At 33.2% G+C, this 14,673-nt stretch overlaps 2 protein-coding genes across 3 annotated transcripts in view; one reads left to right on the forward strand and one right to left on the reverse strand.

Annotated features, from left to right (window-relative positions):
* LOC124529572 (myosin heavy chain, non-muscle) overlaps positions 1–8,754 on the reverse strand; it is a 64,753-nt gene extending 55,999 nt beyond the window's left edge. For both annotated transcript variants that reach the window (XM_047103341.1, XM_047103342.1), the window contains exon 1: positions 8,086–8,754. In XM_047103341.1, coding sequence (XP_046959297.1) covers positions 8,086–8,430 — 345 coding nt within the window. In that variant the 5' untranslated portion in view covers positions 8,431–8,754. The remainder of the gene's footprint in view (positions 1–8,085) is intronic.
* Positions 8,755–9,671: 917 nt separating this feature from the next.
* LOC124529994 (probable low-specificity L-threonine aldolase 2) lies at positions 9,672–13,203 on the forward strand. Its single transcript, XM_047103965.1, has 7 exons — positions 9,672–10,189; positions 10,644–10,718; positions 10,832–10,998; positions 11,343–11,563; positions 11,682–11,812; positions 12,232–12,380; positions 12,758–13,203. The coding sequence occupies exons 1-7, from the start codon at positions 9,985–9,987 to the stop codon at positions 12,932–12,934; spliced, it is 1,125 nt and encodes a 374-aa protein (XP_046959921.1). The 5' UTR covers positions 9,672–9,984; the 3' UTR covers positions 12,935–13,203.
* Positions 13,204–14,673: the final 1,470 nt, after the last annotated feature.

Genomic DNA, 14,673 nt, shown 5'->3' on the forward strand with positions numbered 1-14,673 from the left:
GGTACAAGTAAGATTATTATTTGAATCAGAAATTCTGGAAGTACATAAAGACACCGATAAACTGGCGCCTCGTTTACTTTCTGAAATAATATTGGATGTGAGCAGCATATAATTGTTGAACTAGCTGTGATCAGTAACTCTCTATAGACGATTCCAATGACAGGACTTGTAAAGACAAATAAATATTTTTTTCTTTGAATTGCCTATCCGTATTCAATGTGATATTAAAATTGGTACTTTGTAACCAATCTCACAAAATAATTAAGTGTAACAGTGTTGTATCATAAATAAAATCAAGAGTAATCATTTAAGAACTCTTTTGTTCATAATTTAGCAAATCTATTAGAAAAACGCGTGAAATATCTAAGATTAGTGTACTTTTAACTCATCTGCAATAAGTTCCATATTTTCAATAATCCACCAAACGAGGTGAACCAAAGCAACATACCAAGTATGTCACTTAAAATGAGAGAAAGGTAATTCGCAAGATTCTTGATAAAATCTGCCCAACTGGTATTTAATAACGGCACGAGTTGACTACGCAACACCTACTCAGAAATACCATTTTCGGTCAATAAACACTAGAGATAACACAATGGAACGTTATTTTGAAAACCTGTCAGGGGACTGTTGTTGTAGGGCTATATAGAAGTCCTAACTTAATTTTATAAACGCGAAAGCGAGTTTATTTGATTGAGTTTTCTGTATGTTTATTACTCTGTCACGCTTTAACTACTCCACTGATTATAAAATTTGGCGTCAAGGTATGAGGAGAACAAAAAGACCACAGAGCAAGTACCTGGCACATGTCTTTTTTTTAAGGATATATATAATCACTTTTATATATAGTACATTAATTCATTCTTTGTTATCCTTGACGTCAATTAAACTTTATCAAAAGATTTATGATGAGCTGATTAAAGCTTAAATATAAAACCGCAAGACCAATCAATATCGCATCAATTCAAATAAAGTAACGAAGACTCGTATGCACATTCTTCGGTTGTCCTTATTGCACTCAAAAACGATCTTCATAATCTATATTATTATTATTATAAATGTGAAAGTAACTCTGCCTGTCTGTCTGTCGTTCTTTCACGATCAAATCAATTAGCCGAATTTGATGAAATTTGGAAAAACGACATAGGCTGCACCGAAGCCGTGGTGTCGCCCACTAGTAATTGAATAAAGATGAAAAGTATCTGATAGTCTGGACACGATTTGTGTTCATAATATCGATATTCGAAACCACTTTATCTGTGACTAATTACAACGAAGTTATTTTAAAATATATTTATTAATAATGGCATATTTATCGAGCCCACGTCTAATTCCACGGCAAGTGACTGCCGTGGTTAGATGCGAAAAGTAATTGTGCTTGTATTATAAGTCGGTATAGCAATTAAACTGTTTGAGTCAAGTGATTATATATAGATTTTTAACAAGTTAAATTACTTTAAAAGAATCACAGGCTATGAGCCTTAGCAATGCCTATTTTTATGTTATACTTATTGTGTTTATTGTTTACGTCAACTTGTGCTGGGATTTGGAAATTTGAAAATACATAAACAGTTGAGTTATTTAAACTCACTATCATATTCATTACAGTGACGCAGTAGTTTTTGAAAAGATTAGGATTCTTTATTTAATGAGCTGTAAAATTAAAAGCTCTTGATAACTTTTTACTATGTAAAGTGACCGTGCCTCGCCTTTACGTTGCAGTTCCTCGATTATTGTAAAATAAATGGTAAAACTAATAGACCATAATTTAGCCACGAGGGGAAGGCTTGCCGTCTAGACAACATAAACCTCGCTGTTGCAATCAAAGTGAGTTGGACGTTACGATGGGTACGCAATAACTTTGCTGTTTAAGTATTCGTCCATACTTCAAAAACAATTAAAATAATAAGTCCTTATTAACTATTCTATTTTGTTTAAATATAAAATTCGAAAAGTGGTCCAAACACCGAATTCATCTCAATACAACTCAAGAACAATTGTGCCAAATGTGCTTATATCAACAATTTAAATGTATTTCTGAATATCAAGGCGAGATAAATTAAAGGAAAATCGGCGTTCAAGATGAAAATAGAATCGATATCATACATCAGTTTGTTAGCTGCTCGATATTGATGGTTCACTCGAGAACAAACAGGGCATTCAGTGAATTCGGACACGTGTTAGCCCGAGTTTTGAGTACGTTCAACGCTGACTATCAATTAATAGGCATTCGTGGAACAGACTTCATTCTTTAAATCATAAAGCCATTCCAATCAAAATAATTTCAATCTTATTTCAATCAAATAACGAATATAAAAAAAGTCTTTAAACGAGTTCTTCAAATAACGATGATCTTCATTCAAATGTAAAACAAACTATTACATCAGCCGTACGCAAATAAAACAGATGTTGACTATTCCAAACCGATAATATTACGTTGAACAGAGTTATGTCTTCAACATCGGTAATAACATGATGAATCGTTTTAAAATAAAACTAGACTTTAAAAAAACACGATTTTAAAAATAAAGTTGAGAACTTCACTGAAATAAACGAAACTATTGAACAAGTTTAGTACCTATAAGACCCAAAACTTTCCAATTCAATCTCAAGTCGACATTTCTCTGGACAAAATTGAATCTTTGCATTAATAATTCCAAGAACAATTTAAAGACATCAAAAATTTAATGGCGTTTGAAATTGCAACCATAATTTTAGCGACTAAATTCCAAGATACAGCACGAAGCCCTTTTTCTCGACTCTACAGAAATCTTCAGAATCTTCAATTTTATGCTGGCATTTTACGATTGACGCATTGCCTCACCTGCAGACCGCAGTGCAGATAAAAGGATGGGAAAGATGCTGCAGTGACCAGTCTATACATAAATACAATGCATTCCATGAAGTAGTTTGCGATTGTTGTTAAGTAAAGTAAGTAAGGTTACATCTACATCTGGATATTGTTTGCAAACCTTTTAGACATAAATTATTATTTTACACAATTTTAAATAATCATTTATTGTGCTTTATAGAAACAGTATCTTTGCATAAAAAGTTGTTCCCCTATTTAAACATTTCACGCTGAAAGCCCGCAGATGGAGAACTTCAAAACAATTTTAAGTATGGCTCAAAGAGGAATCCTCGATTTCCCCTCCTTCCTTAACAACTACCATACGTCAGACATATCCGTTAATACAAACAATCTATTCGCGTCTGAAACTTTCATTTGACCTCGTCTGCGCCCTGTCTACCTCCCCGCGGGAGGCTCGGGAGGGATCGCCAGACTGCAAAGGGTGCGTTCATCGAGATACATTCAACCCTATTACAACAACAAGTCAAACAAATAACATTCTTACTGTTTGAAACTTTAAGATCAGAACCGAATGGGTATTTTTTTGCAGAGTTCGCTCTGTGAATGGACCATAGAGTGCTTATAAATCGGTTATGGTACGGGGAAATGTAGCTCTTATTTGGTTACAATACAGCATAAAAAATAATATTGACGATGAGGAGGTGACTTGACTTTCAGCTGACTTTACAGATTAGGGGAATTGAGTATTTCAACGAAACCACACTTTAAAGTTCCAGCGAAGTGACTTAATAAGGACTTCGTCCGAATCAGCGACGCCAAAAAACTTAGGTTTTCTCTGACTGCTGCATTAGTTTTATTACAAAAATACCACATATACCTTCATTAAATACACATTATATTTAACAAATACAAGATTTATGTATAAATGGAACTTACATAAAATAAGTAAATAAGATAGTTGTGCAAGTCTCGATATAAACCAGTCCAATTCGGCTAGACTTAGGTATTCTAACCACCAAAGCATCTTGCACTCATTAATCATTACAGAACTATACCCATTTCTTTAAATGTTACGAGTTTTCCTCTCATTTAAACTTTATGTTATTGAAGGTACTAGTTACTTATATTTTAATGAATCGTTTAAATAATTTAAATATTTTATCTTGACTATCTCGAACGGAGAAGGGTTATCAGCATGACCATCGCGTATCGCATTATCTCGTGACGACACAATCAAACGCATTCGAGTCCTGATAGCCTCAGTCAGGGAGACGTTGTGTTCTATTTTAAACGGCCAACGCGGTTCGCTAACTTAGTTCATTTCTGTTATGCTGATTAAACGATTTTGCAAGTTATTTTCATGTTCATTTTATTAGGAAACGACCATTACGCTAATTGACCATTCAACTTTCTTTAACAACTGAAGCAGTTAATAATAAAATAATACGAATTTAATTTTACTATAATTATTTATAATTCGAGAAATTAATATAAGCTAAAATTATATCGTGCTGTAGTAAATGAACTTGATTTTATCGGAAGCGAATGTAAAAAACTTTAAGATCTCGCAAAAGATAGAAAAATAAAGTTTCTGACTCTTCATATACATAATGTAACAGTTAATACATGTGGTATCGCATATAACAAGTAATATAATAAACAGTGTACGATATTCGTACACTATTTATTACACATTAAAACAGTTTTACGAGACATCGACGCCTCTCGAACGGATATGCGTAATTTTAACCTTTACAACAACATTGCGTAAACATGCGGCTCATTCAACTTTTCAGGGACAAATCTAATTTATCTCCGACTTGCCTTCTTCCATTTTAAACATTTTGCTTGATTATTTTGATGTAAATACATACAGTAATTACTCCAGCTACTTTATAGTACTTGAGTCCAACTGCGATGACTCTATCCTCCATTCTAACGGTCTAATATAATATGTAGACACGTACTTACGACGCAAAGATTTAGAGAATATTCTATATAGTCGACTTATTATTTCATTATTTTACCCTTCAATTCGCACATAATATTTGCTATCTTGTTATTTGTTTTGGTTTTTACTACGAATACTTGGATATTGAAGTGTATGGTTCTGTGGAATACAGGTTAGTTATAAGAATATTTTTTATTTAGAGGTGAAGTTGAGTCTCTATAAAACATATTGTGATCATTTCTGGGATATTTATTTACACTATACTATGAATGATGAAGTGTTTCAATGGCTATTTTCAAATGTTTTATTTTTGGCAGCTATTTTTTCGATATCATAAATATAATACAGCTTTCTCGTATTTATTTCTGATGCGCTGTGCTTGGTAGGAGGACTCGAAGACGATAAGATCAGACGGTAAAAGTGTGACAAGAATTAGACGAAGTTTATCGCAAGTACCAGGGCGGCAGAACGTCGGTGGAGGTTAAACGCGGCGCATATATTCGCGTGGGCCGTCCCCCGCTCACCCCACCCCTAATGGGGTCGACGACCGCCGCGGCCGATTCGGCCGACGGCGCGCCTCACCTTGACATTCATCTCGAGCACGCTTTGACCAAACGCTTGAATTAACCCATACAAATCTGAAGTGACATCGACGATCAACCCTTCGGTAATTGCCGGATTTACTGTCTATTTATGCGTGGTACAAACTTACATACATACGTAGAAAAAAAAATTGAATAGAATTTTTTTACAAAACAAATCAATTGGGTCTGTAAAGCAATATTTTAACAATCAATATGAATAAAATGTCAATAAAAATAATGTAAGTATGATTCACGTAAAAACTTGAACAAACATCTAACTCAATACCAAATACTGCAGGTGATAATTGGAATGCAATGATGGATGACATCATAGCATTTCGAGCAACCCAAAATACAACATTGTCAATTTTGCATCATTGTAACATTAAACAATGTCATGCAAGAGCATTGAACTATATGGTTATATTTAGATAAGATCATTGTTGCTCGATCAGTTGTCTCAAATTAAAATAGCAAAGGTACTATGAATTCAGCCAAAACATACGCGTAGTGATGACCGGTAGTTTCAATACGCGATTTGCAGTAAATGAATAAGTTTTTTGGCGCCGGCCTAAACCGCAGTGTGCCATTAATCAGCACAACTCAATGGAGCGTAAAATCCTTTAATTTGAATGACAAAGGTGCTCGTTCTATTCATTTGCGAGCGGCGACCGCCGACGAGTCCAATTGTTCAACCCAAACACTGCTTTAAGGCATACATGCCATCGTGTATACCATTAAACCTTGCGATTTTTCCTCTACATATCTTACATTTGTGAGCTAATAGTGTAAAGTTATCTAGTTAGAAAATGCATTGTTAATAGTGTCAGTGAAGTGGGGTAACTTTATGAACTGTAATTAACAGTTAACATTAAATGAACATAAAAATATTTTTTATTCAATGAAATCTATATTTAAAATCTTTTAACAAAAATTTGCAGGTTATTAAACGAAAAAATTGAGAGGCTAAAGTAACTAATATTCCTTTGTCGAAGACTTCAAAACTTATGTATATCTTTAGCAAAATATGCTTAAATTAAAAATATATTTTATAACACTTGTAGAAATTTTAAAATACAGTTTTTAAACTATCATATAAAAAAATATTTTATATTCAAAAATGGAATATGGACAATGAAGTTTATGAAAAATATTTTTTTACTTTGAATGATACATATTCAATTTCATATATAATGTAGAATTTAAGATTTTTTTTTAAACTAAAGCAAAAACATTAATCATTGAGCAATAGTTAGTGCTATAAATCTGCACAAAAGAGTGGTACTTAACATTGTTAATATTATATTCTATAACTTTCCCATTGAAATGTAGGTATGTTCACTTTAACTGAGTGACAAACTCATATAAGAGCTTTTGATACTTTTCAAAATGTACAGTTAATTATGTATACAGAAAAATATATCAAACCATTTCCTTGTTTCATGAATTGACAAATATAAACTTCAAAATTCCTTTGATTAATTCACCATTAACATACCTACACAGTAATGGTCTGTATTACAATTTTTTATTAAAAACATTGGAACGAAGGTGAGATAAGGTGAAATCAAACAAAATTATCTAAGAGGGAAAATGACTCAGTCTGGACTGATAACATTACAATAATCCATTAATGACATCAAAATAACTTCTTTGAAAATTAAAGATTATGCTTAAATACCTAAAATGATCATATCCTTAGATTCTTTTTTATTTTAAAATATGTGATACTGACAACTAGGCCAATTGATAACTTAACCAAAACTTCATAGGCAACCTAGGAAATCCTAAACATCCAATAATAATTTTGAGCTGACATGAAATATCCCTTTTGCCTGTATTTACGCTAGCCTACTTGTTCTTCAGAATGGAAAACTGCTGTTGGTATTTGGGAGTTAAAATAATGATAAGTGCATACCTACCAAATGGGCTTGCCCAAAGATATACTTTCAAATCAGTAATAAGCTGAATATGTTTTAGACTGAAAGATTTAATCAACTATGAATGTAAGAATAGAAATATTAGTTAAAACCAATCATGTAAAAGATTAATCAGTTTTTTTTTGCACACAAAAACAAATTTTAAAATATATAATTGTATATATTATTACACATAATATTACTCATGACAGCGTTAATATGATCTCATCTTTACGGCTAATGTAAACGATTTGAGAATATTTTCCTTATTTGGTATTGTCTAAATTTAGAAATTAGTTAAGATATATTTAAATTATAAAAAATTAATAATTTGGTTTGAATGGCATTACGAAATGGGAACTTTCTAAATAATCATAAAATCAAGGTAATATTTCAGCGATTGTGGCAAATAAATAACCTACAGTTAAATAACTCAAGCCTATTACACTTTGCTTATAAGAAATACAATAGACCGTTATACCAAAATGGTATACTTAGACATGAACTCCTATGGAATCATTCATTATAACTTTGACTATTAGTAATAAGTTTAAATGATTTATATATATCTACTAAAGTGTCATTAATTAATGTGATCATTATCTTATTTTTTATGTTAGAAACTTAATACTTTAATAATGACTTATTGGCACATATTAATTTATATCTACCTACATTTATTTTTTTAAGAAACAATATATTTTGATAAAAAAGATTCTTGAAAGTATTTCTAATTTTTATAAGATTGTCAATCAATTTTTAAATAAGAGCTACATTTTGTTAGTTTCGTATGTTTATTAAATAGGAAACTATACTTACATAGATGAGCCCAGAGTAGTATCTGTCTTTGATGTTATGAAGAACGGAAGCTTCATTGAGGCAAGTCAGTTCTGCCATATCTTCTACTTTATCAAACTTCGGGGGATTCATCTTTTGGATATCATCCCTCGCCACCAGGATCCTCTTCCCCGACTCCGCGATCTCCACTTCCATTTCATCTCCACGGTCTGCCTTGATTCCCGCTGCGACAAAACCCTGGGATTCATGCGGAACCCACACCAATCTCTTTTGGGTCCACTCGGCCTGCGTCGCCGGGTCATTGAAACTGTTCCGATCGACTGACAGGTACCGGAGCTCCGGGTCGTTTCTATCCATGTCCACCATCGCGCCCAATCACGCCGCGCGACCCTTACGATAACCTAACACCGGCACTGTATACCACATTAAACGGTCGCACAGACCGACACACCACACAACACGTTGTTAAAAACCACCGGCTCTTATTCGTGTGCCGGAGAGGCACGACACGTACAAAATGACGACTACGACTGAGACTGACAAGACTGACAGCAGCAACGGTTACAATTGTAGGAGGGATGGACCGGTCGACGCCCGAATTCACGTTTTGTCCAAAATATGTACAACGTTATCGTTGTTCAATTAGTCTGCAACGTCACCACAGTAATTAATGAAATTCTTGGTACAATTTAAACTATTACAAAATTCAATAATATTGAGAACTTTTTACAATAGAAAAATAGTCTTAGTTGAACCGACAAGTAACTCCAATTCTGCTCGTTTTTGACACAAACGTAGAGTGTGTCGAATAGTAGCTAATAAAATTCTGACAATTACGTATTACCGTTAAATTCTGTTACTGTGATTGGCAGATTATTACATTGAAACATTCTAATTTACAAATGGCCAATAGGATTGTCTTATTTTTGCAAAGGTGTAGATTTTGGTAAATGAAAACAAATCTTTCTGTTATGGATATGTTCAATTTAAAAAAACATTTTAACAAACATCTTCCAACTATTGCATTGTATTAATAAAACTATAATTACGATATTGTTAGATATACATGACATAATTTATTTTTATAATCTAATAATAGGTTTGTACTTTGTAAATAAAACAATAATAGTTTAAATAATAAAAATAAAAATTGGTACAAAAGCACTAAAACATTATAATTTTATTAAAAGTATAACTATCACATTAATTTAACAAACATATGTAATATGATTGTTATATGAATGTGACAAGCAATAAAAAGAGTAATTATTTATAAATTGCATAATAATTACAAAATATTTCGAATAGTTTACAAATGCCGTTTCGTCACAATTTGTATTTATCAATAAAGCTATTTTCAAATAGATTTTGGCTTGTACAACTGAGTTATAAGAATAATAATAATTTTCGTATTAACAATAAATTCTGCTTAAACTATTATTGATATTCTAAAAAAGAATCATCATAATAATCATAAGATTGTTTTTTAAGTTTTCTTTATCCCTAAATGTATATTTTTTACATAAAAGTATTTTTACCATCAGTCATTAACTGTCATTCTCTCAAAACATTTATTTGGCATTTATGTCATAGCAATAGAGCAGAATTTTCCTTAACATGTTACATGTACGATGTACCTTATTCAATTCAACCAACAATAGCAAAAAAGCTGTTTAAGAAGAGCGGAACTTCCCATAAAATAATTTATTATTTAAGAAACACTGTGTTTTTTTATCACATTTAAGAAGTCAAAGTTCATCGTGTTTTAAATTGATAGTACCGATATGAAGTGATATTGAAAGAATAATTTATTATAATACAGGAAGGCAACGATACATACCACTAGGATCACTAGAATTCAAAAGGCTAAGCTCTTGATATTCATTAGACGTTATTACTGTTATTTCTAATATATAAAATATGGCGTTTATTGTGGATCTACGGTCTGATACCGTCACAAAGCCTACAAAATCCATGCTGCACGCAATGGTGAATTCTGCTCTTGGAGACGATGTTTTTGGAGAGGATCCTACTGTAAACGCTCTGGAGAGTAAGGTAGCAACTTTATTAGGAAAACAAGCAGCATTATTCGTACCCAGCGGTACCATGGCTAATCTTATTGCAAGTAAGTTTAAGCTTTATATTTTCAAATCTCAGTTAAGTTAAATTCATTATATAACTAACAATTTTTAAATTTTGTAATATAACAAAAAAACTACACAAAAAATATTATATTTTGTTAAATTTTTGTTATATTAGGAGAATAGGCACATGTAAAATAAATTTCACTCCAAATTTCCAAACTTAAGCCCATCTAACCTACCTGGTGTATCAATCTAATATAAATATTTTTTCTATCTTTCTCTTAATATTTATCTATTAGGGCACTGGCTAAAACTCGCTGCAATGCATATTGCATTTTCCTCCAAACATCTAATGATGTCTTGAGACCTAGTCACATTTGCTCTCAACTGACGTAGAGGAATAAATCTAATTTTTTTTTTTCTGTCTCACACCACGACAAATTCTTATATACCATTTATTTTGTGTCATGTTCTTAAATAAATATTTTTTTGCAGTAATGGTGCATTGTAACAAAAGAGGGTCAGAAGCAATTGTCGGTAGTCTATCACATATTTTCAAATATGAACAAGGTTAGTGGACTTTGAAAAGTTTTATTTTATTAAAAAAGTATAATGTGTTACAATTTCAGTGTCGATAATTATATTATAATAAGTTTAATTGTTGATATTTCTATGTTTTCCAGGTGGGGCATCTCATGTTGCAGGAGTACTTTTAAGTACTATACAAAACAAACCAGATGGTACTTTTGATTTACAAGAGTTGGAAAGTAAAATTCGAGGTTCGGATATTCATGAAGCGATCACATCTTTAATTGCAATTGAAAACACTCACAATGTTTGTGGAGGAAAGGTGATACTTAACATTCTAAAATAACCATTACAATAAGTAACCAATTTAAAATTGTATTCAAATCTTTATTACATATAAATGGTATCAAGATTGACTACAATATTTCTCAAGTTATACCAAACACTGAAACAACTTTCTTATATAATATACAAAACCATGGAATATTTTGTATCAATTTAATTAATCCCTACTAAGTACTAAATAAAGATGACTATTATCTTTATTGTACCTTTTCATATGAAGTGTAGTTGATTAGGTACAAGAGAAATTTATAATGAGGTTGTATTGATTCACGACCATTTCACTACTATAAGGAAGCTTCTAACAGTGAGTATTTGTTTCAGGTTTTGCCCCTCCAGTGGATAGACGATCTGGCGGAGCTCTGTAAGAAGCATAGCATACCACTACATATGGACGGAGCTCGACTGCTGAACGCCAGCACCTATTTAGAGGTTCCACCAGAGCGGATCGTACGAGGCTGCGACAGTGTGTCCCTGTGCTTCAGCAAGGGGCTCTCTGCCCCCGTCGGTTCCGTCCTCGTGGGCTCCTACCACTTCATAAAGCAGTATGTGACGTATTCTATATAGCTGGTTTAATAGTGAGGAGAATAGTTTCTGATTGGTCGGTTCGCTGGTTTAATAGTGAGGAGAATAGTTTCTGATTGGTCAGTGTGGTGTGCGCAGGGCTCGGCGCGCGCGCAAGATGCTGGGCGGCGGCATGCGGCAGGCGGGCGTGCTGGCAGCGCCGTGCGCGGTGGCGCTGGACGACGCGGCGCTGGCGCTCGACCACCGCCGCGCGCGCGTGCTGGCGGAAGGTGGGCCCGGCTCCAATGCACTATACCCCTCCTTGCCGAGTGACTATAGTCTAAAACTGCTGGCTGCTACTGCTGACTTTTATCTACACGTTTATTTTATATAAAGTAGTTACAAATGGGCCATTTAATGTTAGATGTTAAATGGGCCAATAAGAAACATTAACTATTATGTGCTGTGCTGTTGTTGGTAGATAATACGCAGATAGCAGCCCTTTCAGTCTTCATGAGTCTTTTCAGTTTCACCAGCTTACTCAGTGTTTCTTCCAAATCTTCGCAAATGAGATTGTAAACCCCTACTGTAGATTGTTTTAGAGGAGATTGTCAATTTTTCTCAATAGCAGTTTATAGACAAATAATGGAAGAAGTAAAAGGACAAAAGATATGTCCTGATGTTTCTAACTTATATAATATATTTCAAGTCGTCCACGGCCTCTTCCTCAAGACGTTCTCCGTGGACGTCGAAGGTCAGCACACCAACATAGTGCTGGTACGGATATCCGAAAACAGCCCTCTGAATGCCGATCAAGTGCTGCAGAGGCTTGCGCAAATATGTTTGGCTGAAACTCAGGTATGCTTCACTATATAAATGACTATATAAAAAAATATAATTAAATTACTTACTCTACTTTATTTTTAAAGCAACTTTTACTAGGCGGTAGAGGCCTTAAGTCCGTCATCAAACCACAGAACTCAGTTTTGGTTATAAGGATGACTGAGCCAGTGTATATATTAGTAAAAAAGATACGACATAGTATATCCCAGGGTTGGTAGCATATAGTGTTGTATTCAATCATTTATCATCCTAAGGGCGCCAATGTCTATAAGCAAAAAGTGGTCGCGCTTACCATCATGCGGCTCATTAGCCCCATTAACTATTGTATAAAAAAGAGTAAGTTATTATGAGATTAAGAAATTATCCAAATTATGTTTTTGTCTAATTATCAGGGAAGTTGTAAGACTACGAACGACGAAGGCGTCATAGTGAAAGCGATATGCTTCAATGAAAAAACTCTGAGGTTCACACTCCACCGTGAGATACAGGACGAAGAACTCTGGCTGGCCATCATGAAGATCACTTATGTTTTCAAGGAGTTGGACGCTGCTCATCCTGTAAAGAGCTAAATAACACCAATATAGAGCACGACTAACGACCACAGACTAATTAAATTCCTGTATATTATTGTTGAAACATTTATTATATATAACATGTATTATTTACCCGAATATTAATCTTTTCTATCTATACATATTATAGACTGTCTAAATATTATTTATATTTCTAATTATGAGATGATTATAATGTAAAGGAATTGTTTATGTCAAAGATCTTCAAATAACAGAAGCAATATGATGTGCCAGGAAAAGTAAAGTAAATGAAGTAAATCTATGAATATCATGGATTTTACAAATAGACATAATATGTTGATTATTTACCAATTTCTTGATCATTGTTACAAATTAAATCTTTCTGAAATTGTCTACATTGTAAATCTGCTAGTATTTAGCAGAATTTGTGCCTTATATGCAAAGTAAACTTAGAAGTGTGATTCTGTAGAATTCAGTGTATGATCAGTTCTGGCATTACACTAATCAGTTTGGAGATTTTTAGCTAAGATAACAGCTCCTATACATGTGTTAATAAATGAATATTTTATTTATTTGAAAATAAGAAATACGTAAAGTTTATATTATATAATATTATAATTTAAGTAAATGTGTTTACTGTATTTTGTTGTACTTTTAAGTTGTTTATTCTTTGTTTGATATTTTAAAAATGTAAAATTGTGACAAGCCAATTTTGTGCCAATGCAGGCAGGTTATTTACCTAAGAACATTCTCAAATATAAATTTGCTCAATGTAATGTTAAGTTTTTAACCATATATTATATTACATAATTATTGTTATGTAAAAGTTATGTCAGTTGAAATTTGTATATGTTATGTTTACGTTATATGACGTGGCCATTTAAAATCGAATTTATTATATATTTTTCTTGTATTATATTTACATAAGAAATTGCAAATGGTTTATTTAAAGATGTTACAATTTTATATGGTTTGGTATCGTATCTGGTAGGTCGAGAGTAGATATTTTTCTCAATGTTTATTCCGGTGTAAGTTTTACAAATGACAATATTCTTGGTTTAATATTAAATTAAAAATTATGATTTCTATACGTATCGTATTTACGTTAATAATAGGTTGGGGAAAAAGTTTCTTCGTATTTTATATGAAAATTCAAAAAGTTTTTTTTATAGTTTATTTACATTTGACTAAAGTACGTAGGTGCCATTTTGTTCCATAACTTTTTGCCATCTTGTTGGTAGTGACATGATCCCATTGCTGTAAAAATTTTGGGGCTTCTGATCGAAAAACTGCGACAAGTGGTTTTGGCAGTCCTCTCGTGATGTTAACCTGACACTGCCTAAGGAATTCTGCAGAGACCGAAACAGATGAAAATCTGAAGGTGCAAGGTCAGGACTATACGGCGGATGCATTAATACCTCCCAGCCATACTCTCGTAATTTTTGTTGAGTGGCTAAAGATGTGTGAGGTCTAGCGTTGTCATGGTGAAAAACCACACCCCTTCTGTTGATCAATTCTGGCCGCTTTCTCTCAATTTCTTGCTTCAATCTCATCAATTGTTCGCAATACAGTTCTGAATCGATGGTCCTGCCGGGCGGTAACAGCTCATAATGAATGATGCCCTTCCAATCCCACCATACACACAGCATTACCTTGTTGCGAGTTAATCCGGGTTTTGCCACAGTCTGTGAAGCTTGACCAGCCTTTGACCACGATCTTTTTCGCACGTTCTTGTCGTATGTGATCCACTTTTCATCACCAGTTATCAGCTTCTT

This window comes from Vanessa cardui, chromosome 5 (assembly GCF_905220365.1).
Source record: "Vanessa cardui chromosome 5, ilVanCard2.1, whole genome shotgun sequence".
NCBI classification, from domain to species: Eukaryota; Metazoa; Arthropoda; class Insecta; order Lepidoptera; family Nymphalidae; genus Vanessa; species Vanessa cardui.